Raw genomic sequence first — 25,667 nt, 5'->3', positions numbered from 1 at the left:
TGACTGAAGTTCGCTTGCTCGGCTCTCCCGCGAAGAATTATCTGTGAAGACAACCATTCTATAAATTAAGTGCAAAATAATGGTTACACATGTAGCTGCAGAGGAAGCTTTTATATATATATATATATATATATATATATATAATATATGATAATTCTGAAAACCTGGTTTGTCATCTGAAACACTTCATTCTTCTTCACGACAATTCTAGGAAATTTCGCTTCACTGAAAGTGAGAGTTCATTTTAGTGTTCTTTGTATTAATAGACCAGTACTCTTCTGTCAATTTGGTTATTTCAGACCAACAACGTAAGAACATATAAGTAGTTGTACATAATAGTAGGGATCTAGGTATCCCTCTTTCCTCGTTACTAAACTTTTCTCACTTTCCTGTCTTCCACCCTCGCAAACACACGCTTACCTCTTTCTTCATTACATTTTATTTATTTATTTATTTTTAGTTTAGTTTCATTTTCAAATAATTGAGTCATGTTACTTCTTTCGCTTGAATTTTTTTTAAGTGTTTTCACTACTCACAAATGAACATACAGCTAATAGTAGTGTATGCTCAAGAAGGTTGTTCGTTGAATTTTACGTTATTTTATCTCATCTTAAATGCCAAAATACAACAGAAATTTAAAAATAACACTAAAATAATAAAATGCGTTACAAAATGTGATGATGTAAGGTTGCCAGTATTAATTAACACGTAACCAGAAGCGTATTGGGGTCTGTATTGACTTTATACATAGCTCAACAATGATTCAGTGGCCTTTATATGTACTGAAGTTACTAAAGTGACACAATTTACATATATAAAGGCGTGGAAAACACCCGTCTTCTTTAACATATGAAATGTGTGCTACGTGATAGTATATGGTTCCAGGCGGGGTAGAACGCAGGTTTGTGTTGAAGCAGGTTGCAAATTAGGAAAGTCTGAATTCAAAGAGAAAACTATAAATGCGGAATTAGCTGGCACAAGTGTATTTAAGCTGCTCACTGTGTTACGTGTTTCGCGAGGAACAGTGTCCAAGGTGATGGCCTATAAAACACATGACAAAACTACATTGACGAAGAGTAACAGTGGCTAGAAAAGAGCCTCATGGACAGGGATCGTTGAGCGTTAGAAGAGCAAGATCATTAACGACGATAGAGCGAATGCGGCGGAAGCGACTGCGCAGCAAGCTCCTGGAACATCCTTTCGCGACAATTCAGGCACAAGTTGTATGACTTGAATGCACTTCCACGATGAGGGTGGAGTTTTCAAACTGCTAATCAATGGCATCAAAAATATGTCATGAAAAGTAGACCACCAATGATTGTAAACGCGTAGTATGAGATCGATTAGCTCTTTTACCTTATTTCCAACAGTAAAGTACCTTTGTGGATGGCGAACGCCCAACTAATGTTGTTGAGCGGACTGTCTCCTCTTTAGAGTGGAACTATGATCTTATAGGAAGCAATTTTCATTAATTCCATGTGTTGTTATTACGCGTATAGGATGCGTTGCTGTCGGTGATTCTTTGGATGTCTTAGTGACCAGTGCATCCTATGATTCAGGTGTTTCCGGCAATTGAGAGGATTTTCCAAGATGATAGTGTGTGAACTGACACTACTGGAGCTGTTGAGGCGTGGTTTCATGAAAATCGGAGTGAAAACTCCTCTCCTGGCCCACCAGATCTCGAGTACTCAATGTTGAATATTTGTGGCCAATTCTGGAGCTCAAACCCCGGGAGAAGACATCTCCCTTTGTCGCTTACTGAACTGATTGCTGCACTGCGTGAGGAATGGTACAGTTCTCAGCAAAAAACCTGCAACATGAGCATGTAAGTTTATTGTGAACCTACGCCTAACAGCGCAGGGAATCAACATAACGTCTAAGTGGCACGATTCACGCCACGAGAAACCTCGGCGTCCTCCCTTGCACACTTATTTTGGAGCAAAAGACTTCGTCTGCAGGTTTTTTGCTGCGGACTACAGTGTTTCTCTGGAAACGTTTCATGACATTATGCCTCCACTTCATGACAAATCAGAGCTGTTGTGCAGGTTAATGGTGGTCCCACGCCATATTAATCAGGTAAGTTGCATTTTCATCAGATGTTCCATTATTTTGGCAATCATCTCGATATAAAGGATCGAAACAAATCGAAAGACTAGTGAAGACGTACATAACCAATAATATGAAAAAACTTAATGTTACTTATTGATTGTTTACCTGGTATTCTGTTAATTATTCTTGTTTTTGTTTCACAAGTCTAAATCCTAAGTAATGAAGGATTTATGTTTCAGGATACCAGCAACTGCTAATTATATACGTTTGGAGGTGGAACCTGGTAGGGGCGTCTTCGAATATGAAGTAACTATGGAGCCAACAGTTGATGCTTCAAGTGTTAAGTTCCGAATTATGAATGAAGTGGCAAAAATAATTGGATCAGCAAAAACATTCGATGGTGCGAAGTTGTATTTGCCCTTTAAGTTACCACAGGAGGTAAAGATAACTTACTTTGTGAAAATTCTGTATTTCTTAGCAGCTAAATTAAAAGTAGCTTTTCATTTTTGCAGGCAGACATATGGTCCTAACTATGTGAATCGTGTCATTTATAGCAAAGAAATAAATTTGCATATATGTGTTAAGTGGAGAGGGAGAAGGTAGATAAGATTGGGTAATCGAGTGGAGTGAATGCAGTATATTGACATGGATGTTTCAAAATTTGTAAGGGGGCCACGGTGGCTTACTGGTAGAGCGTTCACATCTAGTGTTTGGGTCACTGATTCGATCCCAGCTCGCGCCAAGTGAACTTTGTGATGGACAAATACTGTGCGCATGGGTTTTCTCGGTGTTCTCCCTTTTCCTCCCACTTTCTTCATTCCACCATTTCATTCATTTTCTCATCATCACTGTCTCATTTAGCCTAGCCGGCATAACCGTGGAACGTAGAACTCAAAAGTTTTTTTTTGTTTGTTTGTTTGTTTCTTGCAGTTGGTCTATGTATATCAACAACACAGTATTGATATCTTTAAGTTAGATTCTCAGGGCACATTTTATTTAGTTTCTGTTTGCGTATGAAAATTTGAGAATTTGAAACTCAAATCTTAAGCATGATATATTTAGACGTATTTTTGAAGGCACGCTTAAATAAAATAAATTTCGTGGTACTATACTGGATTGTACTTATACTGTGCACATTCTTAAGGTATTTTTTTAAAAAGAAGTAATTAATAGAATTATACATTTGGATACAACAAGACTAGAATGGTGTATTAACTCGATATTTTCTTTATCCAAGAAACATTCCCTTTGTGTTTATTGGATCATAAGAACAGTAGCTCAAGTAACTTAGTTTCCATTTCATGCATTTGTAACGATGGAAATTGTGCGCGATTTTATGTGCTAGTGCCATGTAATGTACCACAATATTCAAATTCTATTATATGTATTCAAGAAGGTAAAAGAAAACTTAAATGGCCGTTTTCGTGTAAAAATATTTTCGTTTTTATGTGACTTAAAAACACTTCATACCAAATGCGTATTTATATTCATGTTTTCTACGTATTCCTGGAATAATTGAACAGGAACTGGCAAGGAAAGTAAACTACACTAAAATACATGTATTATTATTATTATTATGTTATGAAATATTCATCATATATATATATATTGGGAGTAATTTGTTAGTGTTTGGTAGAATAGTTTTCATAATTATTGAAAACTTCGCATATTAATTATAAGTAATAACTATATACTCAAAGTGGTGCGCCTTTCTTTCAGAGATCTGTTTATCAAGTAAAGCATCCAATTGATGGGTCCCAAGTTGTTGTAACCATTATATTCAAACATCAGAAAACGCTTGGTCAATGTGTTCATCTGTATAATGTGTTGTTCCGACGAATCATGGGTGCGCTGGAGTTAGTACGAATTGGAAGGAATAACTTCTGTCCATCATTGTCACATAAAATTCCGCAACACAGGTAAGTAGTTTATTTCTATAATATCATTTTTGATCCAAGGTGCATGGTGAAATCGTCCACTTTCAAAAACTTTCTTGTGAGAAGTGAAGTGTTACCCACATTTAATTTGTATGAAATTACTTAAAATCTGACCAAAACACGGACTGACTTAGTTTTGGCAGTATATCGTTGCCTTCATCAGGTACGTTATGAAGGTACGATCTAAGCTGGTAGCATATATATTTCAGAAAGTGACTTCTAGCAGCTAATAAGACACTTCCATTCATATTTTTTAGTCAGGTACAGATCTTACCTTCTAATTAGGTTCAGACTTTTACTTACTTTAAAAGTAACTAAAAGTTTGATCCTAATTAAAAGTTGAGGCATGTACCTAGTTAAAAATCTAGAACTGTAAATAGGAAAAGAAAAATCTTATTTGTTGTTTGAAGTGATTTTCCTGATATATATTCCTGATATTATTATATATAGTGCTTCCTGATATATATTAATCATTTCCTCTAAACTTTTAATTCTGAGTAAAGCATGTTCCCTTAAATAAGTATATTTTGTTTTGCTTCTTTGTCATATTGCTTGTATTTGAAGCCAATATCTCGCAGGGAGCAAGAGGGTTGTGATTTTTCAAATTGTGATTCGTGTAGTTTGTGTAGTGTGGAACACAAATGCGTCCATTTAAAAAAAAAAAAATATATATATATATATATATATATATATATATATATATATACACATTTACTACCAGAAAAAACCTGAAAAAAAAAAACTAGCTCAGTTCCCCGCAAATAAATATATATAAATATCTAAAAGAGAAAAGCTGTTGAGTTTAAGCTTTCAGAGCAGTTCTTCAAATTTCTTTATGCAGAAGGTAAATTCCAGTGAATTTTCCTCTTGTTATTCTCGACAAACATGCGATATCGATAGATACCGGAGGTTTGAAAGCCTGTTCTTGCATCACATGTCCGTCTTACGCAGTTGCACTGGGAGGTACGGGTAGCACATGATGTTTTAAATAAAGAATAAGGAAAAGCACTTACAATTTCATTAACATGTAGTCACGAATCAGTGTATGATTCAAGGATTTTATAAAGCTTAACAGTTGATTCTATCCATTTATTTTCGATTAAGTTTTTATTAAATGAGTCCACTGCATATAAATAGACCAATTTCGTTTTCTATTCCTTGTAGATTGGAAATATGGCCAGGATACGTGTCAGCTGTTGATGAATATGAAGGAGGAATCCAACTATGTCTTGATGCATCACATCGTGTTCTCAGGACACAAACTGTTCATGATATTATGTAAGTTGAGGAGAGAATTAACTTCATTTTACTATAAATTTTATTCACGGTAAGTTACCTCGGAAGATATAAAACATTGGCAAGTACTAATGTTCATAAATTGAAGGAAGTATGGTAGGTATTATTTTTTTTTTCTTTTATGACATTAAAAAAGATTAGGGAATTGAAAGGGTAGTAGATGAAGTATAATTGTTGTTGTTCTTTCGCTTGTATGCACTGATGCTATATATACACTTCTTCAATAAATATAGTTTTTCTTGTAAATCAGATTTTATTCTTTCTTTGGTCCATTTGCTCATTTTCTACTGCAACGCAGAGTTTCAGATATTGAGAAATGCTATGTTATGGAGAAACTGCAACTGTGAAACAAGTTCTTAAAATGCTATATTGGTTAGCAGTGTGTGGAAACTAGTCCATTATGTTAAACACTTGTTTCTCTCTGTGATGTAAACTGTTTGCTTTTTCAATGTTTCTCGGTTTATATCTTTTTAACTAAGAAATATTATTCTCAGATTTATAGCCTGAGCTATGTTGAAGACTAGTTTTAGGGAATGGAATCATTAAATCAAAATTTTTGGTCAGAAAGAATTTTCCGATGTTGATAAATTTGAGTGTACTGTTCAGATATTTTTGGATAATATCTAGTATAAAGAACAATTAAAAACCGTAATCGTTTTCACCTACAAAAGAACACATCATAAGTTCGCAATATTTTCCGTGGGCAATATTCAAATCGTATCACTCATTTGTTCTCGTTATGTAAAATCATGACACCATGTAAGCCGTTATAATTATTAAAGGACATTGTTCTTCATTCTACCTCGATTTATTATTTGTTTCTCAGGCATATTTTGTTTCCATTTTGACTTAACAAATTGAGAGACACGGTGGGTCAGTGGTAGAGCGCTCACCTCTGATGCGCGGGGTCCGTGGTTGGATTCCCGACGAAGTGAGTTTGAGAACAACATCGTGTCTGCGGGTTTCGGTATACTTCCGTTTTCTCGTACATTCTCATTCCACTGATTCTTTCATGATCATTCACTTGCCTTAATTATCGTCTTCTTTAGCTAAAGTGGATAAACGTGGGACGTCAAACTGAAAGATTCCATTTCATTTTTTAACTAGCAAATTGAAAATGTATGTCAGTAGATGATATTGTGACGATTGTTTCATTCGATTTGTTTCGTTACATTGCAGGTCCGAGATCCTAGCGAAAAATCCAAACAAATTTCAAGATGAAGTAATAAAGTGCGTTGTCGGGTGCACGGTGTTGACGAGATACAACAATAAAACTTACAGAATAGATGATATTGACTTCAACAACAATGCAACTTCCACGTTTCCCAAACATGATGGAACTGAGGTTAGTGCATTTTTTGTCAGTACTTTGTGAATATGGGTTTTATTACTAGAGGGAAGTCAACTAATACAGAATATTAGATTCCTTTTTAGTTTTCTCTCGCATTGTTTGAATATAACAATATATAGTGAATGATCTTGCTGTAACTTCTTTCATTTCCTCCACCGAAGTAAAGTTAAAGCGCTTTCTCATTAGTTAAACAGAAGATCATTTTGGACACATGCGACCAAGTTTGGTACGCTAGTGTCGTGTATAAATGTGAGCTGTATCGAAGGGACATACGTTGCAAATTCGTATTTGGTTTCCTCTACCAGGATTTAGAGTGAAATACACGCAGTAATGTAATTCTTCCGAAATTGAACCGTTAGTAAGAAAGTTAATGTTACGGGTCTTATTAAGAGGAGTTTATCATGGCTCTTTTCCAGACAATTAATCTATGGCAAGATTGTAAAACAGTAACGAGACAGTGATTTGACGTTGGAAAAACTATGTTCATGGTATAGTGACCCGTTACGTACAAAGCCCATACAAGAACATTAACCTTCAAACAACACCCATAAGAAGACTAGCAAAAGTCATAATTGAAGACTCTAGTCACATACGCTGAATGACTTGCCAAAAAGAACTTCTCACAGAGAGAAACTACTTGGAGGATATTATGTCTTTCTTCCTAATCCCAACAGAATCATTCATCATCTGAGACTAGTCTATCGTTAGCTCCGTTTGAACTACCTCCAACCTTGGTGTACATCTGAACAAAAGACCAGGAACCGAAAACTTTAGGAATGATATATGGAAAATGTAGTCGCACCAAATGAGGAATAGATTTATCTATCCGGAGGTAGTCAAAGGTACCGTTGTGTACTACCCTAGTAAAGCAAACGGACGTATCGACTTAATCAGCTACTTAAATGATTTTCCCCAATGTGGTTCATGGTTGTTTCTGGATTTGGGAATGCTAAAAAGTTAATGTTCAGTAATGTTGACAAAATATAAAGGTATATAAATAGCTTATTTCCAGTGAAATCTTACGACTCATTTTCCGTATAGATATCCCACGTTTGTACAAACACGACACTCCATGTTCGCATTCACAACTACGAGACGTGAGGGCACAAGTATTGGGAAATTGGGATTTGTTGAGGTAATAAGTATTATGCAAACTTCTTTGCATGTATCCGAAACAGCCTTTTATAGTCTTAGTACAGAAGTTGTCGATGATGATGATGATTTTTATTATTATTATTATTATTATTATTATTATTATTCACCCTCAGCGACTTAGTAAAGGGGATTAGAATTTTCGGATCATCTTTGATAGAATTTACACTGTGACTTCAGTTTTCTAATTTTATATTTTTAATTCTAAAGTTACGTAAGGTAATAACTTTCAAAGAATTTCGACAGATGACAGTGTTAAATGCCATGGGAATCCTATAAATAAGAGTTAACTATTTCTTTTTCTTCTGAAATAGTGCGAATATGTTTTGAATTCTAAAGCTATTGGAGCTGCATTTTAAAATTTTTTTACTATTTTGGATAACCAATAGTTGTCCGTTGATGTGAAGGGTGGTCTTGAGCATAATATTCCATTGTATAAACCAAACTGTCCTATTTTATAAATCAAACTGACTTATATTTTTAGTGTCCTGCTGGGAGGCCTGCACCTCGTAAATTGAAAGCATCTTTTGTTGTTGTTTCTGTAATTTATTGTTTGTGGATCTTTCAGATCTCGTTTGTGGAATACTACCGTACAGCGTATAATATAACAGTGAGTGATCCTAATCAACCGTTGCTGTTATGTAAGCTCAAGAAAAGGGAAACAGGGAGCAAAGAGGTAAATATAGAGATAATATTTATATGAAAGTTTTTTTGTTGTTAATCGTTAGATACACATCTCAAGTGTAGGTAATTTCGAAACCGTAGCGAGATTGAAATTATTATATTACTGTTATTAAAATATTTTTAACAATATAGTCAAGAGTAATGATAAACTGACATCATTCTAGCTTCCTCCCCAGTCTTGTACCAACGAAGTGAAGCATATCTTCCTAGGGTCACATTCCGTAGCTGTTTTCGCAAAATTTATGAATCGCAACGCAACACAAAAAATGCATCCTTCATGAGTGAATCGGCAGACGTATCGCATTTGTGGTCAACTGGTTCCGGTTTCGAGTTCAAATGGAGGACAAGTTCTCTCGGATATAAGCCGAGAAGCGTTTTGGATTCCGCTTTAAGTTTATGTGACCCTTTCCAGTATAATCATAATAACACCAAGGCAAAACAAACTTGTTTCTGTCCATATGTGATATAAATACATAGAGCAAATTATTTAAACAAACAAACAAACAAACAAACAAAAAAAAAAGAGTTTACACAAAAAAACGTTTTTTTTTTTTCAATAAAAACCATGGTTTTTGCCAACCCTGCATGCCCCTACGAAAAGTAAAACTTCTCTCCTTCAATAAAGAAATTACCCAAAATTTTCAACTCGTGTTAGTTAACTAAAGGTATATTTTAGAATATAATACTTCTGTCTTGCTAAAACTCAAAAATCCTTTCAAATCGAGTATGTGGATAGTTGAGATAATCTTTTTGGGTCACTATTATTATTATTTTATGCTGTGTCAGATAGGTAATTATTTTTAATATTCATGTTTTATAAACAATAAGTAAGTTGTGGAGTCAATAAGTTCGTTGGTTCTGTGATTTCATTATTCTTCATGCGTTGAGAGACCGAGGATATGAGCAGTTGTGGCTTTCAAATTCACATCTTTGGGATAGATAACTTTGTCATCGGAAGGTTGTATCATTTACTTAACATTTTCTACTTGAGCTTTAAATGTTATCGGGAAAAAGTCTTCGACTCTAGATTTTTTTTAAGGTATAAGTAGTAAGAATATGGGATTTAATTTAAAAGTTTGGTCTTCATTAATGATTTATTTATCCTTTTCTTTCAAAAGCCACGAGTGCAGTTAATATGTTTGATACCGGAGCTTTGCTATTTGACCGGTCTGACGGATGATATGCGAGCTGATTTCCGAGTAATGAAAGATGTGTCAGCGTATACACGTGTCACTCCAGAGCAGCGCCAACAGTCTTTGATGAAGTTCATAAAGGGTATAAGCGGTAAGGGTTTTTATTTTATTAAAAATACATTAATTATAATGTGAGTTAGAATTTTTTTTTTTTCGTCATAAAATGTACTGTAAATCCGTACATTTCATAGTTCAACGAAAGCAAAACATACAGGTGACTGATTCGAGGTATTACAATATATTCCAAGGCTTTCGAACGCTGCCTACGCTCGATAAGTTAATTCTAAAATAATATAGTTGGGTTTCAGATTAAAACATGTAGAACTAGATTTAGATTTCCTAGTGGTCTTCATCTGTATGTGTTGGATACTTCTTTCTCGTATATGATGCAAAATTAGACACTTACTTATAAACTCTTATAAACATATTTGCTTATTTACAAGTCTATATACATATATATATTAATTTTCACTGCCAGAAAAATATAGCGATTCTTCCTCCCCTCCGCCGTAAGCCATAGCAGTCAGCTTCAGTCATTGCAAATAGAGAACACAACCTATGAATCGTACTTTATTAGCACAAAGATTCCTGGATTAAATCTGAATCAGTAGTCTTTAAATAAAAACTAGAACCATATTATAAATCTAAGAAACGCCAATAAATCTGCTCAAATTACGATTAATAATGTAATAAGCATAAACTTATTTACCATTGGAAAAATTTCGCTGTATAATAATTTTTTCATACTAGTAGTAAACAAAATCATAACAGAAGCTGGCTCATGGTAGCGTAAAGGAAGAATCACTATATTTTTCAGTTAGTGACAATTAACATATTTTTGTATATAGACCTGTAAATAAGAAAATATATTTTATAACGGTTTGTAAATAACTGTCTTAAGGAGTTTGCAGCACATACATGGATAAACTAAGAAAGTGTGATTCAGTATAACTCGATTTTCTTGAACGGATTCCCCCTCAGACGAGGTTTCCAGCATCGGAAACGAAATATAAGGGGAAATTAATAACGTACGGTACATAAAAAAGCTTGTAAATTATTCATTGTATCTTTGGAAAATTCAAGATTGCTAATAATACTCTAACTGACCAAAGCAGTATATATATATATTTTAAGATTATATATTTGTGTTAGTTTCGGCTATGTACCATAGCCTTCCTCAGACACATTATGAAATATCCAATCTTGACAGCTTATATACAATCTAAATGGAAGACACGCCACTTTCTCTTTACAAAACGTAAACTTTTAATTGGCTTTAAAAAGTAAATTTTTAAATAGTGTAGTCACTTACACTTCTATTCGCTATTGCCCATCTGCTGTTCCCCATAGTACACCTGCTCCAACAGCTCGTGTTGATCCTTTTAGTTCTTTCTTTCTATTTTGTCTCATCTTTTCCCATAATTCATGTATCACAAGTCCACTAGACCAATTCATCAACTTCTCCTTCCCATATTTCTTAATCCACTGGGCTTCTTTCCATTTTCTTATCACACTCTTTTCTCCCTTTCTAATCCTTTTATTCCTTCCCAATCTATCTAATGTTCCGTTTCTTTAATGTGTTTATATATTGCGTTGTTTTCTCTTTTTAGTCTGGCATTGTTCTTATGTCTTATTTTTTTATATATATATTGCATCGTTCTCTTTTTAGTCTTGCATCGTCCTTATGTTTTATCCTTTATTCTAATCTCTTTCCTGTTTGCCCTATGTACTTCATATCGCACTCTTTACAATTAATCTGGTACACTACTCCTTCCTCTTCTGATCTTATTTCCTTTTCTTTCTTTTCTCTTACTGTCTATTGTCCTCTTTCCTCCTTTCCTGTAAGTGTTAATCCCTTCCTTCCTCATCAGGTTCTTCTGGATCTCAGTTTTCTCGCCTAAACTTTCAATACCAAACCATCGTTTTCCTTCTTTCTCTGTTTCCTCGTTTCTTCCTTCTGAATCTTCTCTTCTGTATCCGTTTCCCTTTAATAACTGGCACAGCATTTCTGTCTTTTCCTTTTTTCTTCGTTGTTATCTATCATTTCTATTTTCTTTTTATTCTGTATAGCTATCTATCATTTCTATTTTCTTTTTCATGTTCTGTATAAAATTCTTCTTAGTTTCCCTGTCTATGTCACTCCTCTTGTGGCAGTATATTTCGGCATCGCATTCTTTCCTCATGAAAAAAGACGCTCGAAGGTGGGTTGGAGAAGCGGTGCGACAGAATGGCAAAAAAAGAGTACATTCTGTTGTCCTCGTTGAGTAAATGAAATTGCCTAATTTGTTGATGTATCAAAGCGGACTGCCAACGTGTGAACGCAAAACAGCGTTAGGGTTATGTTCGCAGAAGATTCAAGAACATCGGTACCGCTGATGATTTTCACGTCTGGTCACGGAAAATGTTTTTAAACCCAGCAGGAATTACTGCAGTCACTAAACGTATCCATCTCGTTTCAAATTTTCCTCCTGTTTTCTCTATAATCATGTGCAAGAAGTTGATTTTCCTCTCCTCTTCTATCTCCATTTCTAGTAGGGATAGTAGGGATATGAAGTACAGATCCATTGCAACCGATTTCCGGAAGAATAGACACTAGACTGTAGGGGACTGAGTGTGGTCCGGCGATTCTCGTTTTTTTTTTTTTTTTTTTTCTGTATAGCGTACCGGAAATCTAGAGAAGTAGTGTGTGGAGAAAACTTTGTATTGATATAGGAGTGTTTGTTGTAGTGAGACTTGCACCCGCTCATACAGGTGAATGGGAGCATGGACCAATAAGTTTATTTCGACATTCTCAATGATAGTATGTTGCCATTTCTCGAATATATTTGTGATTAAGCCGTACAACTCCCAAGATTACAACTGCCGTATTCATAAAGCACAAGGTGTTTGAATGCATAATATACACAAATGTCGCATAACACCATGTAAAGATTTTAGATATTTTATATAATCTATGCTTACTTCAAGAAGGAGTTTTTACTTCTTTGTAATAGTTTGTTTATAATATTTTATTATAAATCCAACGAAGGGGATATAAATGCAATATGACCATCAATTAATTTGTACGGAATTGGAAACTGTATAGATATTAATCCTCCTTTGCTACTAATTTCTACGTAAATTGCTAAATCTTTGAAGTGTTATAATAATAATAATGACGTTTTTATCCGTATTGTTGGGTATGGTTAGCTGAAAGCATTCTTTGTGAGTTACAGTGGTCGAATTATTTTTTTCTTAAACTAATTTATTCTGTATATTAATCAGTTTTAAATTAGAAATAAATTGGTTATGGATTAAAATATTGTACGTTGATTTAGCTGTATGGATAAGAATTTAGTGAGCATGTAACTCTGGATGAAACTTGGTGAGCTAATAACTCTTGAGATAAAATACATTATTGAACACTGTAGTTATTCCTTTTAATAAACGTTTAATAAAATGTTTAAAGGTTGAAAAGGTAACTAGCGTTGTAGTATTGTAAAATAATCTGTTAAAACATAATTTTATACTTAAAGGAAAGGGTTTTCTTAGAGGTAGTTATTAGTAGCTAGCGTGGAGAGATGCACAGGACTAGCTTAACAAGTCTGATTAGTATAACGTTATGGAAAACAGAAAGGCACTAATGAGTGTTTTTTAAGTTCTTGACACTTTTGAAACAAGTTTACCTACGTTTTAAAACAGTAGAATTCTTTGTTTTCAGAAAATGACAGAGCGAGAGAGCTGCTATCACAATGGGGCTTGAGGCTTGCTCCTGATACAGTGGACCTAGAGGCAAGGGTTGTTGGTCCAGAAACAATCATCTTCGGTGGTGGCAAGCAAATCAGGGCACCTCCTTCAGCTGACTGGAGTCGAGATGCTACAAGTAGTAATGTGTTATCTGCCGTATGTATGATGATCTTTTTCTGGCTATGTGTTGAATCTTGAAAAGAATATTTCTTTTGTACTAAACATTGAGTAATTGTGTATTATGGAAGTAGTTGAAGGGTAAGGGGAAAAAAGAAGGAATGTCACAAAACTGCATTTGCAAGAAAACGGCGTTTTAATATTGAAAACCACGTAAAAAGAATACGGTTAGTTACATCTTTTGCCCCTTTTTACATGGACATTTTTACATCTACGCATGCATGGTATATACAGTCAAATAGTACCAAGAGTCACCAACAGATAGGACAAAGCACCCGAAAAATCTCATACATGGACATTCCGTGTTTTTTCTCCTTACCCTTCAGTTTATCATTTTATAGTAATTAATTTTTACTCTCATGCTACTTATAGATTTCTGGAATTCTTAAATATTATTTGTACTTCCGAGCTTTCGACTCTCGTCTAGAGTCTTGGTCACAGGAAATAAAAACAGAAAGAAATAAAATGAAAACAAGGAATAAAATGGAACGGATTTAACAAGGGAAGAGCAGTGTTGGAACACACTTTGTCAAGTTCAGCTATCACACAGCAAATGGTTTGTGATGCAAGCTGCAATATGGCGGAGTCGATTTGTGCGCTATTTTGTTCTTTAGTGAAAGATTATCAGCTAGTGCTGATATTTTCGGTATTGTGCCAGTCTATCTTGCGTGTTCAGATCTCGTTATAAGTTCATTATTAGTGTCCACCACAAGTCTACAGTTGGTACCTATATTGTAAATTACTCATTCTGCAAGCACCAAAGCAAATATTTGGAAGAATTACTTTTCACGTATTCGACTTACCTCCTAAAAACAGACTTACAGATAGAGATTGATCATTTATTGAAGCTATGCAGTATGAATGGGTATCCAGTCCTATTATTATTTAATTGATATAACCTTGCTAAAAGAGATTTATGTTCCAATAGACCTAAACCGACATGAAAAACATAAAATTAATGGGATTGCTTATTTTTTCCAGATTGACAACTGCGTTTAATAAGATATATATGCAATCCAGTTTCCATACAGCTTCGAAAGCCTCCAAAATCTTAGGAAAGAACATTACTCAATTTAAGAGTTTTTACACGGATCCCAATGAAAAATCGAGTATTTACGAAATAAAGTGCAATTGCCATGAGTGTTACATAGGCAAAACCAAAAGAAATCGAAAGATTCGTGTCAAGGAGCATATTAGGGATTCAAAAGGGAAGAAAGTCCAGTGTCAGGTCTGTTGAAACGGTCTAAAAGAAACAGCACAAGGCAGGAGATTCAAATATTTTATTGGGGACCAGAAACGAAATAGAGAGGCTCGTATTTGAAAATGTATATATTCATTAAAATAATAATAATAATAATAAATAAATAAAGTTGGACAAGGGATAGTTACGTGATGAATGGAAACAACAACAAATTTAGACAAGTGATTGTTAAGTGAGGAAGGGGAAGTAGTAATCACAAAAATCCACAGCATTGGCATAACACCAGCACGAGCTGCCAACCCTTCACTAAAGAACAAAAGTGCACAAATCGACTCTGCTATATTGCAGTTTGCATTATCATTTGATATGTGATCCTTGAACTTGACAGTGTTCCAGCACCACTTTTCCCTTTGTAAGTCCATGGTATTCCCTAATGTTTTTCCCTCCGTGATCAAGACTCCAGAGAGAGTCAAAAGCTCAGAAGTAAAAATAATATTCAGGAATTATAGAAATCTGTATGTAGAATGATAGAATTCGTAAGTGATGTTTTACATTGTCTGTAATTATTACTCTCAAGTAAAAAGTCCCGTATCTACCGCTGTACTCTGTAAGCTAAAGAAAACTGAGCTTCCACCGGGGATCAATCCCGAGGCCGCGCATAGAAAAAGTAGTTGTTATTCATGATCGTCTTCTCGCCTTTGTCTGAAGTTTAACTGTCTATGTAATCATTCTATAATTTTTGAGTTTAATATTAGAATACTGTAGTTGCAGAAACAAATAAATTAATAATTATTGTTTGACGCAAATGAAATAAACACAAATAGTATGAGGTGACAGGAGTACGACAGTGATACTATCCCCAACATATACAGCCTCTATGAAAATCATATTATACGATACTAAACCGTCACTTCTTGCGCGTCTTTCACTCATTATTTGAAATCATTGTGGTGAACCTGGTTTTGAACTTTGAAATCAAATAAGGCATAATTATATTATAGTGAGTTCAACTTTGTCAGGAGTGGCCAGGGTTTTCATTTTCTAGAATTTTCTTTGTTTTGTGTTTCTATACTATTAATTCCTAAACTGTGAAAAATATTCACAAATATTAAAGTAGTTTGGTTTATTAATTTTAATAGCTTAAGAGTGCTCTCTTTTACAGTACTTTTCTTACTTGTGATTGCTTTTTGTAATTTATAATAGTATGTATGTTACATATTATCATGAATATTAATTCATAGTACGTAGCTATATCACCGTTGTTAAATGTGTTAACTTCCTTTCTCAGGTTGATCTGAAAATGTGGGTTGTCATATATACACGTAGAGACGAGAGATACACGAATGATTATATTTTCAACATGAAACGTGTCGGTCCTCAGATGGGTATTCAAGTGCTTGACCCGAAAAAAGTGGCATTAAATAATGATCGTACTGATACGTATGTTCAAGCCTTGAGAGAAAACGTAAATCCAATGGTAAGTAATAATGTTTATTCCTTTCTTCAAGTATACTTGCTGATTATACTATTATTGCACTTCAGGATACTGTGTGCAAAATCCACAACTGTTATGCAGTAAATCTATTCATAAACTGCCAGAAAAATGTGCCGTATTAGTAGTGTGTGTAATTGTGTACTAAGAATTGAAAGTAATTTTTCTTATATTTGATTTATACTATTCATACTAAATGTAGAACATTTTTGTCAGTTTTGTCCATAACAGTACTTACTTAATTGTTAGAAGAACGAAGCTATTGGATTTTCACATCGGATTGCAACACGTTTTGGAGTTTCTAATTTATTATCGACGAAAATGTTAATTTTTGTGGTGGTACAAAAGTAACTGTGCCATTCAGTCACTGTTTTGTGTTTTGAAATACTCTTTTAAGCACTGAAAGTACAATGTAATTACACAGAAACTGGACCAGCGATCAGGCAAGTGAGAGATCAGGATTCGAGTCTTCTAGTCCCAAATCAGTCTTTCCATCTAACTGTATGGTCACATTGTGCCTTCCAATACATCCTAAACACATTTTAAAATGTGTGTACGTGGATGGATCAAATATAAACGGGATTTTGTTATTTAAATTCATTTATTGAATACCACAGGGCACTTACAATTTATTTTTACACATAGTTTCCTCCTTTGGAAATGCATTTGCCACAGCGTATGGGCAACTTTTTGATGCATTCATCGTAAAAAGAACAGGGTCGTGTCACCAGCCAGTTACACACGAACTCTTCCACACTCTCATCTTCAAATCGTTGCCCTCCTAGAGCTTCTTTACGCGGTCCGAACAAATAAAAATCGCAGGACGATAAGTCCGGGTTGTAAGGGGGATGTTCAAGTGTAGTCCAGTGCATTTCCTGTAGCTTCGAGACAGTTCGAGCAGCAGTGTGGGGTCGCGCATTGTTGTGCAGGTTGAGGATCTTTCTAATCGATTGGTCTCGTCTTTTGCGGCGATATGCAACTCTCGCCTTGTTCAACAGCTCGCAGTAGTATTCAGCATTTATTGTGCATCGCTCATGTAAAAAATCAATCAGCAAAATACCTCGCCGATCGAAAAAAACGGTTGAAAGAACCTTGCCAGCTGACAGTCGAGTCTTGGCTTTCACTGGTGCTGCCTCCCTTTTCCTGCGCCACTCCTTACTGGCTTGTTTGGATTCAGGAGTGTAGTGGTGAACCCATGTTTCGTCGCAGGTGACGATCCGACTTCCGCAAACCTTGCTTTAAGCTTGTAACAGACCTCCAAACTTCTCAACTTCAGATTTTCGGTCAAAAGGTGAGGGACCCATCTGGAACACACTTTACGGAACTGTAGGTCGTTTTTGATGATTGCTTGACAACTCCCATAGCTGATTCCGACTTGTTCTGCAATTTCTGATACTGTTACTCGCCGATCGTCGTTAATAATGCCTTTAACCGCACGAATGTTTTCGTCCGTAATGCTGGTCCGAGAATGGCGATCGTGTTGCTGATTTTCCACACGTTCTCGTCCTTCCTTGAACTTTTTATGCCAGGCATACACACGCGTCCTTGACAATGTTTGATCTCCGAACTTTGCAGTCAATCTCTGGCAAATTTCTGCCGCTGTAACTCCTTCGCGAGTAAGACATTTTATAATTATGCGTTGCGTAGTGAAGGGGTGCACCTGTTGCTCCGACATCATGAGCGGTACTGACGAAATGGCGGGAAATATCTAACAGCACGCTCTCTCCACTCCTGGAGGTGCCACCTAAGCATAGCAGAAGCGCGCGGCCAGTCCTACCAATTATTAATGTTCAGGAACAGAAATCCCGATTATATTTGATCCCCCTTCGTATATATAAAATACCAACGTTTCTAATAGTTTAATTTAAGATAACAGCTCGGGGGAAAAAAATTGGAGATCGGGTTTTATGTCCCCTGAAGTTCAGCATCCTTACTTTTTTGTAATTATTTGACTGCCAATCTTTATTTTCCATAGTACTAATGCTAAAGAGGTTTTGAAGAAATGTTCGAGCCTTTAGAAATACTATACGATTGGTATAGAAGATACTTTCTTGCATTGTGTTTTAATCTTTTAAACTACGGGAAGTTTGTGGCGATTGGAGTAGAATTCTTCTGTGGAACAGAAGGAAGCATGCTGTTTCCTGCATTTCAAAGTAATGGAAAACTAAAAATAATTTGACTTGGCAATTTTGAATTTGTAATGTGGTATTTGGGGCTTTGTTTATTACGGTTTTTTTTTTTTTTTTTTTTTTTTTTTTTTTTTTTTTTTTTTTGTGGTAATATCCATATAACTGAAATGGCAAAGGTCTTAAAGTTTATACGTCATACAGTACTTTGGATATGCTGCCAATTACTGCACATTGAAAAAATTTATAAATAGGCGAATATTTTCATCGTATTTTATAGATCTTGATCTTAACCTGCTTATCATTGGTTAGCTGAAAGTAAACAACTTCACCTTTATTTCGCCATAACAATAAGCACCGTGTATATGTACATGAATATATCACGTGAAAAATATGTTTGGTTGTGATTATAGCCACTCGTGTTCTCGAGCTTCCACCTTTTTATCCTTTCGGAAATGCCTCCTATCGCGTCTTTGATTGTTCCGAAAACGTGTAAGTCATTGGATGGTCTCTCAGTTCACCATAATTGACTGACCCTACCTCGGAGACACTTGATTGAATCGCTGTATATCATGGACAATACTGTATGCTGAACTAATCACTAGTACCCAAAATGGTGGCTATTTCACAGTAATACGTCTGTTTTCCTTCACAAACTCTTCCACTGCGACGATGTTTCCTTCGTCACCATTTGGTATGCCTGGCCTGGATGGGGTGTTCTCCACAGAAGTAACGCTACTTTTAAACTTTCTGCACAACTGGTAGACTTGCTTCATTGACACAAAATTCACAGTATTGTACTTTCATTCTGTGATGGATTTCAGTTAGTTTAAAACTATTATTTAAAAGGAGGCATCATAAATCGCTTCTCTAACTGTGTACATGTCGCCAGTGGATCGGCTATCTGTGCATTGACGCTGCTATCATGTTCAGTGTTTTTTCCATGTTGCTCCATCTGCCGTTCAACAGCTTAATCGTACAACTCTTCGGAATTTTAATCACACTTCAGTGTTTTCATGTGAATTTCCTTCGTATTTTGAATGATCCGTTCCACGTATAATCTTTTTTGTGTCAGAAACGTAGGAAAACTAAAAGCTGACCAGGCCCTTTGATCTAGAGACAGAACACAAGTACGTTATATTTTGTAGGAAACATTTACATATCACTATTGAATACTTACTGAAGTTAGTTTTCTAGGCTGAAGGGAAAAACTCATTTTTATTGAAAAGTAAGTAACATTTAGTTTTTCCGTGCCACCTCCCGAGGTGATGCCATATTCAAGGCCTTAGTGTATTACATATTCTGAATGTGATATCCATATAGTCTGATTTCAGAAGTCGTGGACAATCATGGGCTATCCCATGGATGTTCAAAAATAACTCTAAAAGAAATCTAAATTTCAGTTCGATATCATCGCCTTTATATGTAAAATGATCCTCGCTAATCAAAATGCTAACAAAAAATATAGTCTCAGATTGAATATAGAACATAAAAGTACTGATATGTTGTGATTTTTTTTTTTTAATTGCAAAATGTACTACAAGAATGCAGAGGTGATAGTTTAATAAGAAAAATATATAAGTAAAGAAAATAATTATTTACCTAAAATAGTTGCCATTTTTGCATTTGTAATAAAATGTCTTACGATTGAAAATTGATTTCTGAAATTCTCCAAGAATCAATATTACAGTAAACTTGACCAAGCCGGAATGTGGCTATGGCGGAAGCTTGCTAATTTAGAACTAATTCCATGATTCCAGCCAAGAAAATAAGTTATGCAATGTAAATTTCTTTGCATAATACGGAATGCATCTAACTCGGAAACGGAAAAAAATAATTTGAAAAAAATAAAATAAAATTTTTCAATTTAACGTCCTACGAATATGCCCTTTAGGCTAAGGGAGACTATGGTTAAGGCAACAGAATGATGATGGAAGATTGATGAAATAAAAATGTGGGGGAGAAATGGGAGTACCCCGAGAATACTCACGTATACGATGTTATCCACCACAAACTTACTTGGCCGAGGATCGAAACAGGAACCCCACACAGTACAGATAAGCGTTCTATTATTGAACCATCGCGTTCCCCAAAACAATAATTTCAGAATTCACTCTAAACTACGTGTATAATGCGGAAATATTTTAAAATAATCCAGTTTATTCCCGGGCTTTTAACAATGAGCACCATGGCTAAGTCTCATGTCTCATTGTCACTTAATGATAAAGTTATCGAAGTTAAAGAGAAAGAAACTCACTTTTCGGGAAATCATGACTCGATGTAAGTGCGGAAAAACGGAAATTTAGAATGTGCTAAAACTAAAAGGTAAAATAGTGAATGAAAGATTGGAATGAAATGGTCAAATGAAAGGGAAACCAGAGAAAACCAGCAACGAGGGAATAAATGAATTCATTTAAAAATGGTTCACTAATGCAGAGTTAAAGAATGTGCACATACGTGTACCAGTGCTAGAAAGTGAAGCCTTCGCCGCAGTCAGATCCCTCGGAAATTATGAATTCTTTGTTTGAGCTTTGGAAAAAGGCTTAATAGGCCTAGTTTCCAAGTAGGCCCTATATAAACCCAAAGATGTATGTATTGTAGTGTAGTTGAATGTAGTTCACTCAAATACAGTATGAAATATGGTGTATAAGAATAATAAACAGTTATGTGGTTGATACTTGTACTGTGGGATTTTACAACATGCTTCAGTATAGGAATGGAATCAGCGTATCTACATTTCGAAACAGCATATATGCCCATAAGTTTATGCTTAAAATTAGTATAATTTATTCAAACTTACTGTAATTTTTGTACGCAATTTTGTATGGTAATTTGTCCAATGTGAAAAGTAGTTGAGCCCTTTGCGAGTCCACTTTAAACAAGTTTTACTGTATTTAATATCAGTGGAATGTAAAGGCATCATCATCCATGCTAACTATTCGATTAAAATTTTTAATTTCTCTATAAAACTCTGAATGATTTACTAGAATTGTCAGTATTCTAAAGTGTACTAGCAGTATAAAATCGTAAAGTTATGAGAGATTATGTTGTGGAGTCCTCAGATTTGCACAGATGGCAGCAAACCAGTCCAATAGAAATATATTAGTCTTTTCATGCAAATATAATAAAACTATAGCATACATGAGAGTAACAAAATACGTGGTGAAGAAGAGAGATTATATTAACGGTAAATGTAGAAAGACTTAAGAGTAACATTGCGCAAGATTAGAGTTGCCTCTGTAATGTAGAGCTCTATAATTAGTTCATTCTTGAAAGTGAGGACAAATACACATACTTGTATTTTAAAAACTAGAAATGATTTTACCAATTATAGCCATGAACAGTGACTGATGTTTATTAACCTTAGCTTATTAAAAATATACCAAAATAATGCATTTCCAGTGACAAATTTGATTCAAGACCTTTCATTGAAAGTGACCAATGTTAGAAGACAAAAAATGGCACCTTCAACGGCATGGCCAATCTTTCCAAGGCAAAGGCTGGCGGTAGTAAGATGAGTCTGTCGCAGCGAACGCTACTCAGGGGGTTTGTTATTGCTTAAACTCCTTTCACTGTTCATTCCAGTATCATCATACACTTTTCATCCCTTTCTTTAACCTAAAGCGATGTAAAATGCAATAAAAAAAAAAAAAAAAGTTACCCAGTTACAAATAGAATTTAAAAAGAAAAAATTCAAAATGTAAAGTTTGCCATATTGTTATGCATTTAATAAATTAGTAATATATATATATCAACAGTAGAACTCAGTTATAAATTTTGTTAAATTAGAGAGTATCAGCAAGGGGACGAAGTTTATTTTGAATATTTACAAAAAAATTTAGTCTCGTAAATTTGCGAGATTAAGCCTTGTGAAAGTGGGTGATATTTTTTTCCTTCCTTTTTAAGCCCCCTTAATTAATTCTTAGTTTTACGAAGATCTGTGTTAGGCTGATGGCTGTTCTTAGCACCATCAATAATAATTATTATTATTGTTCTAGGTTCAAGTTGTAGTTCTGATTTGTCCAACTTCACGAGACGACAGGTACTCAGCTATTAAGAAAGTGTGTTGTGCAGAAATGCCTGTAGCGTCTCAGGTAAGATGATTATATATATTTAATTTGTAATGAGTTCTAACATTTTAGTAATTCGCTTCTCTGCGTATATAAGAAAATAATGGAGATATGTTAACAAAATGCAATTTTCCTGATTAGTACAGTATTAGATCATTTTAGCGTGGTAGTACGGCATGTACGGAATCGAGGCATATAACTTTAAGGTTGTTTTCGCTGAAATAGAAAACCATTCTTCATGTGTGCAACATTCGGTTGCGTCAATGATGATTAAAGAGAAAATCTTTTTCCGGACTCGCTGCTGTGAAATTTATCATTGATGTTCAATAACGTTCAAGTCAGGAGATTGAGAGCGCCAAGAAAGGTGTTGAACTTCACCTTGATGTTCCTCAAATCACACCTGAACTAGTCTTTGTTGTATATGTCGTCGCAGTCATCTAAAGTGCTCACATAATCACAAGTTCAAGTAATTCATACTTCGAGAGTAAATGGGACCAACTGAATATCATGAAATTTCGATTCACTGATCGTAAGGAAATGATGAATTGAAGGTATTTATTGAAGGACGATGTGGGGAACAGATACGGGTTCCCCAAATGTCCATTGTATAGGATGGAAAACATTCGATGATGGAAAATGAGAACTGTTGAAGTTATTGCGTTTTGTTGGTGGATTTGATGTACATTAGCTTCAAGACATGCACATCAGGGAGGTGACTGTAGTTTGGAGAAAGACCAAGTGAATATGACTGGGAATTGTTGTTTACGAATTGTAGGAATAGTTGCAGTGAGTCCATATTAGGATAATGTCTCATTAGTTGAAGTCAGAAGAAAGGTTTAAGTGGTGATGAGAAGAGTATTTGCTGTTCCAGGAATGCCATGGCTAGGTTAGCGTATGAAGGAAGCCACACGAATACTCTTATTGTTTTCAAATGTGGAGTCGTTCATGGTTAACATAAATTGGACTGCAGGTTAGGAATCATGTTCTGTATTTCTAAGGTTCGAACCATGTATTTGAGAATTTTTCAAGTCCTCGAAACACTATGTAAGTGGAACTTCCGTATGTAATAATGTTATTCTAACCTCCATTAATGTAACCTTAAGATGTGGGGGTCTGTTGATGGAGCAGAGAATGATAAAAAGTGATTTGTGTTTTTTAAGTCATGATAGTAGAGCTTGAACTTGAGGTTGCAGCTGACAGTCGAGGAAAGCAGAGATGCATTCAATGGTGCTATCGGTATTTGAAACAATGAGTTTTCCTGGGTTGCCGGGTTAGTGTATTTTAGGAAGAAAGAGTTCTCTCTGCTTTTTAAGTAAGGTTCCTGAGATGAGCCCTCGAGTAGATAATGGTGACAATTGTATTTGCTGATGAAATCATGAATGAGGACGTTCTTCAAAGATCTATAAGTACTCATAATTACTGTACTGGAGCCCCTATGTTCTAACCGAATGATGATGCAGCCAGAATGCAGCTATAAGATGGCTGTGTTTCGTCAAGTGTAATATAGTATACTTGGAGGGTATTTTGAGAAATAGGAGTCATCAGTTCAATTAGACATAAAGACAAGTTATTCTACTTTTAATTTGACAAAGCATCACGTGGCTCTGATTTCGAAGTTGGCGTCACTGTTAAGATACTTTTCTGGTCTTTGGTTATTTTTACTTGTTCTCCCTCCCTATCTGATGAAGCACGTAACGAAAGAGCATACAATGTATTGTTTCATTATTTTCTAGTCAACCATTTTCGGTTGCCACTTTGGATTTTTTTTTCTCAGCTACTACTTCTCCGTATTTCATAAAAGTGTATATTTTAATGTCGGATTATTTTCAGTATTTTCTAGATGGATTTAAGCTGTAATGTCTCATATTTTTATTTCACAAATTTCTTACCTCGGGTAGTTGAAACTTGGGTCCGCAACATCGACCCCATGACAGTATGACCGCCGAGAAGTCTTCTTTACAGGTATGTTTTGACCACTGCAATATCGTTGATGTCAGAGCGGCTCAACTAGAGAATGAACATTTACAGAGCGTGTGTCGGAAATAGCCAAAAATTTGTAGAAGTGAGTTCTTGTCAGTAGTGAGCATAATACCACTTCAAAGGTGTTGTGAAGAAAGTCCTGCATATGAACAGGAGTATTGTCTTGATGAAAGAGCACACGCAAAATGTTCTCCGGTCGTTTTGTTTTCGATGCTGAAATCAATTTACTGTGGTCTTCAAAACATGGTTGTAAGATCCAGCAGTCACTGTAGTGCTCTCTGGAACACAGTGAGTGAGAATTATTTCTTCGTTGTCCCATTAGTTTCTGAGCACTGGCGATAAGACGAAATTTCTTTGGTGGCAGGCAGTCTATGTGTTTTTATTGTAATGATGCAATTTTGTTTGTGTTCAGTCTTATCTATGAGTGTGATAGTTGACGAAAAGAAAGGTCATGATGCGTGCATCACGTGGTCACATTGATTGACTGCTACCCGAGTAGCCGTGTAATCAATAATTCGCATTTCCGGAGGCCCGTCTTGAAGAAACTTTTCACATTTTCAGGTCTTCATGCGGAATGGTTCCAGCAGATCCCATGGGAATGATAAGATTGGAGCCAATATCTTCGGTGGTCTTTCTTTGGTCGAGGGTGCGTGGTGAGTTCGTTGCCACACGACGTTCGACCTTTAAAATTCATACTCACAAATGCACATTTTTCACATACATTACATTTTCACTACATACCTTACAGAGTTATCGATAAATATCGATAGATGCCAGACCACACATGTGAAGAAAAAGGATGATTGATCACACGCTGGTGTTTGAGTTTCACGTTCTACGATTAGGCACCGAGGCTGAGGAAGACGGTAATGATGAGATGCATGATAATGGTGGAATAACGAAAGTGGGAGGAAACTAGAGAACCCGTAGATAACCTACGCACACAGTGTTCTTCCACCACAAAGCCCACTTGTCTGGAGGTATGGTCAAACCAGGGACCCCACCCGCAGCTACCGATGAGTCATCGCTATCTGATCATACGCTGTTCTTGCACACTGAATCTCTCAATTTATTGTATCGAAAATGGTGCTTACTCTAGCGGCGGCTGTAGGAACTACGAACGCTCCACGATGCTGCCTTTATGGCACGAATTCACACAAGATTATTCGCGTATTTTAAGATGAACTGCATCCTTCTATCTGTTGATAGTAGCTGAAAATGAGACCTAGACCT

General features: G+C 35.5%; 1 protein-coding gene across 1 annotated transcript in view; it reads left to right on the top strand.

Moving 5' to 3' along the window:
* Positions 1 to 25,667, top strand: part of LOC145662872 (piwi-like protein Ago3) — a 72,071-nt gene that overhangs the window by 24,411 nt on the left and 21,993 nt on the right. Inside the window, exons 5-13 of the mRNA XM_081728830.1 lie at positions 2,289 to 2,487; positions 3,769 to 3,968; positions 5,151 to 5,264; positions 6,462 to 6,627; positions 8,354 to 8,461; positions 9,588 to 9,753; positions 13,363 to 13,544; positions 16,055 to 16,243; positions 22,383 to 22,478. Coding sequence (XP_081584956.1) covers positions 2,289 to 2,487; positions 3,769 to 3,968; positions 5,151 to 5,264; positions 6,462 to 6,627; positions 8,354 to 8,461; positions 9,588 to 9,753; positions 13,363 to 13,544; positions 16,055 to 16,243; positions 22,383 to 22,478 — 1,420 coding nt within the window. The remainder of the gene's footprint in view (positions 1 to 2,288; positions 2,488 to 3,768; positions 3,969 to 5,150; positions 5,265 to 6,461; positions 6,628 to 8,353; positions 8,462 to 9,587; positions 9,754 to 13,362; positions 13,545 to 16,054; positions 16,244 to 22,382; positions 22,479 to 25,667) is intronic.

The sequence above is a fragment of the Thermobia domestica genome, chromosome 10 (assembly GCF_964235325.1).
Source record: "Thermobia domestica chromosome 10, izTheDome1.hap1.1, whole genome shotgun sequence".
NCBI classification, from domain to species: domain Eukaryota; kingdom Metazoa; phylum Arthropoda; class Insecta; order Zygentoma; family Lepismatidae; genus Thermobia; species Thermobia domestica.
Note: the sequence above shows the minus strand (reverse complement) of the source record. Positions and strands in the feature narration are given on the sequence as shown.